Below are 3402 nucleotides of genomic sequence, written 5' to 3' on the forward strand. Positions count from 1 at the left end.
AGTTTCATTCAAATTAATCCAACAATACATTAATAGGAAAATTACCATTTTATCTCTGATATTTCATACTTTTTCAAATTAGTCCTTATTGCATAAAACACAAAATACACAAAATCTCATCACATCATAGTTAGGCCAAATCTTCCTTATACTCATATTAGTCCATATATTTCATTTATTTTTCTTGTGTCGATTTTGCTACCAAGTGGCATTTCCTTGTGCCGAATCTTTTCTCTCTTTTCAGCCTTAGCTGATTACTATTTTTCTGAATACCTTTCCTTCCCACTTGGTTTTGCTACACTTCACTTTGGCCGATTAACTCTATTTCTTTCTCACCTTTTTGTTCGGGCTAACCGAACATTTTCTTGATCTTTACTCATCCCCTACTTGCTCTTGGTTTTGCATTTTTTTCCTAATGCCTGAGCCGAATACTCTCTTATCAGATCGAAACTCTCCCTGCTGGGTTAAAGTAAGTTTACTCTTGGATTGTCAAATCTCTAGCAATACCCGAACTCTGCTATTATTTCATATACATGGGCGTGTTGTGTTTTTGGCACTTCTTCTTCTCATCTGTTCTATGTTAGCCTTCTTTTAATTTCCTTCTGTGTTGATTTGCACTAGGAGGGTGTTCTTGGCATCGGCTGCTCAATAGTGGTGGTTGCTAGGATAGTCCGAATATTGCTACTTACTTCTCTTAGTCTATCAATAGTGGTGGTTGAGGGTGGATTGAACCCTACTTGGGCTATCAAGGTAAGCGTTATGTTTATTGTGTGTAAAGGGATTTTCATGAATGGATAACCCAAGTGACTAAACTGTTTGTGGAACGATGTGTTGGTTTTAGGTTGGACAGGTGGAGCGCGTCATTTTCATCTCCAATCAGGTGTGTAGTCATACACCTAGCCTATTACCTTTCAAACAATAAGTACGAGGGTGAAACCACACCGAGACTGTGTAAATTGGTGAAGGCTGAAAAGCCAGAAAGATGCAACCGCTCATGAGGAAGAACCAAGGCCACTGGTTATGGGCGTTAGTTTGCATAGCCCACGGTATGTGACTTCAAGTTGAGAGGCCGTTATAGGCCTAAATGGGTCGAGATGGCCTACGTAGGCTACTTGGGCCAAGTGACGCTTGGGCCTATTACACTACTTAGGCCATATTGAGTTGTTGGGTCATTCGAGACGACCGCAGGCCTGTTAGGGGTGGTTATTGGTACCGAGACCCCCAAATTTGATAAATGACTGAAATACCCTTGAGGGGTAAAGATGACTTTTACGCTTAGAGGAAGGTTGACTACTTGATGGATGTTATGCAGATGTTTATATTTATGTGTGAAAACTATGCATATACGTGATTTTATGTCACGACATTCTGTAGTAGGGTTGGGTTTTCATACGAATGTAGTACTGTACTGGTGGCCTTGCCACATTCTACCATTCGAGTGGCATTGCCACATATTTTGACATTAGTTGCGACGCCACGTTTGTTATATGTAGCAGCTCTGCTGCGTTGTCTTAACAGCTTGGCTGCGTTTTCGGTGTGCTGGCTGGGTGGGTTGATCTATTCCCCATATGGTGTGTTAGATGGTACGAGAGGTGTGATGGATGGATTGGTTTGGGTTGCATATCTATGTTGTATTTACTGATGTGGGCTTTAGCCCACTTTGCTACTGTATAGGGCTTAGGCCCAGATGACACTGTACTGCATAGGTCTCAGGCCCAGATCATATTGTATGCATCGATTACTGATGGACCGATAGGGGATTACACACTGAGTTTCGCAAACTCACCCTTCTATTTGACTATGCAAGTAATCCCCAGCCTTAGGCGATTTGGAACTGTGAGGGTTGCCGGAGCGAGTACGGGAACAGTGGGCCGGGGGTCAATTTCTGAGTGACTCTAATCTAATGGGGTAGAAATTTTTAGGGGTGTTTCTGGTGTAGCTCCGAATGTGGCAGAGTATTGGTTGGAGGCTACGGAGCAGATAATGGATGATCTCGACTATACAGGGGAGAAAAAATTGAAAGGGGCGGTGTCGTTACTGTAAGATAAGGCTTATCAATGGTAGCTCACTGTGAGAGGGGGTACGCAAGCTGATCATTTGACGTGGGATTTCTTCAAAGCAGCCTTTTCAGGAAAATATGTGGGGCCAAGTTATGTGGATGCTCAAAGGAAGGAATTTTTAAGTTTGACCCAAGGGAATAAGACTGTGGTAGCGTACGAGGCAGAGTTTTTACGACTGAGTCGGTATGCTCGTGGGATAGTTGCAACTGAATATGAATGTTGTGTGCGGTTTGAGGATGGGCTTCGGAATGAATTGCGTGTGCTGATAGCTCCACAGAGGGAGCGAAATTTTGCTGCCCTAGTTGAAAAAGCAAAGATTACTGAAGATGTGAAGCGTTCTAAGTGCCAAAACAGAGAAAAGTATAGAGTCAGGTTTAGGAGGGATTTTGGATCCTTGAGTTCTTTGGGTAGGCTTGCTAAGAGGGCCAGATTTGATGGGCTAGTTCGGGCTGAAGTTCCTACCGCTACTGCAAGACCGTAACCTTGCGCTAATTGTGGGAGAGCTCATCAGGGAGAGTGCTGGAATCGAACAGGAGCATTCTTTAGGTGTGGGTCGAAGGATCATCTGGTTAGAAACTGTACTCAGGAGGTTACTTGGACGCAAGTCGTAGGGTAGCGTTTTGTGCAGCCTATGAGAGGTGGTTAACCGCCACCGAGAGGCCGTGGTCAGGCCAGAGGTGGAAATGGGAGTGGGCGAGGTCGTGGTACACTGGGCAGAGGTCCGAGTAACACTGAGGCAAGACAAACAGCTTTTATTTATGCTGCTCATCATCGTGAGGACAGTGACGCTCCTTACATCATAACTGGTATGTTTTTAATTTATAATGTACCTTACACTGCCGTAATTGATATTGGGTCTACACACTCGTATGTTGCATGCACTGTGTCTGAAACATTGGGTATTCAGTCTGAAAGTACTGCTAGTGAAATGACGGTGTTGAGTCAACTGGGACAGTCGGTTAGGGTGAACAAGTTATTCAGAGATGTGCCCTTGGAGGTCCTAGGGGGTCTTTCTAGCAAACTTGATGGAACTGTCGTATAGAGAATTTGAAAATATTTTAGGCATGGATTGGTTAGTGAAACATCGTGCGAAGTTGGAGTGTGCTGCTAAGCGAATGGTGTTGAGAACTTTGGATGATGAGGAGGTGGTTGTGATAGGAGAGTGAAAGGATTATCTGTCTAACGTGATTTCAACGTAAAGGCTGAGAAGCTGATTCATAAGGGTTGCGAAGCATTTTTAGCCTATGTCAACACATCCGATTCTAAAGGTCCTTTTATTGTGAATGTTAGAACTGTTAAGGAATTTTCGGATGTATTTCCTGAGGAGCTTCCTGGGTTGCCT

At 43.7% G+C, this 3402-nt stretch overlaps 1 protein-coding gene across 1 annotated transcript; it reads left to right on the forward strand.

Annotated features, from left to right (window-relative positions):
- Nucleotides 1-415: 415 nt before the first annotated feature.
- On the forward strand, nucleotides 416-3102 carry LOC107895641 (uncharacterized). The gene is made up of 7 exons (XM_016820890.1): nucleotides 416-469; nucleotides 622-750; nucleotides 842-880; nucleotides 1519-1571; nucleotides 1923-2039; nucleotides 2151-2537; nucleotides 2718-3102. The coding sequence occupies exons 1-7, from the start codon at nucleotides 416-418 to the stop codon at nucleotides 3100-3102; spliced, it is 1164 nt and encodes a 387-aa protein (XP_016676379.1).
- The last annotated feature ends 300 nt before the right edge of the window (nucleotides 3103-3402 follow it).

The sequence above is a fragment of the Gossypium hirsutum genome, chromosome A10 (genome assembly GCF_007990345.1).
Source record: "Gossypium hirsutum isolate 1008001.06 chromosome A10, Gossypium_hirsutum_v2.1, whole genome shotgun sequence".
NCBI classification, from domain to species: domain Eukaryota; kingdom Viridiplantae; phylum Streptophyta; class Magnoliopsida; order Malvales; family Malvaceae; genus Gossypium; species Gossypium hirsutum.

Bases quoted from the DNA above. Each gene is read 5' to 3' on its own strand.
- LOC107895641 (XM_016820890.1), top strand. From the start codon at position 416: ATGCCTGAGCCGAATACTCTCTTATCAGATCGAAACTCTCCCTGCTGG. The intron at 2,040-2,150 runs GTAAGATAAGGC...TGTGGGGCCAAG, and splicing joins AAAGGGGCGGTGTCGTTACT to TTATGTGGATGCTCAAAGGA. The intron at 2,538-2,717 runs GTAACCTTGCGC...ACCGCCACCGAG, and splicing joins CCTACCGCTACTGCAAGACC to AGGCCGTGGTCAGGCCAGAG.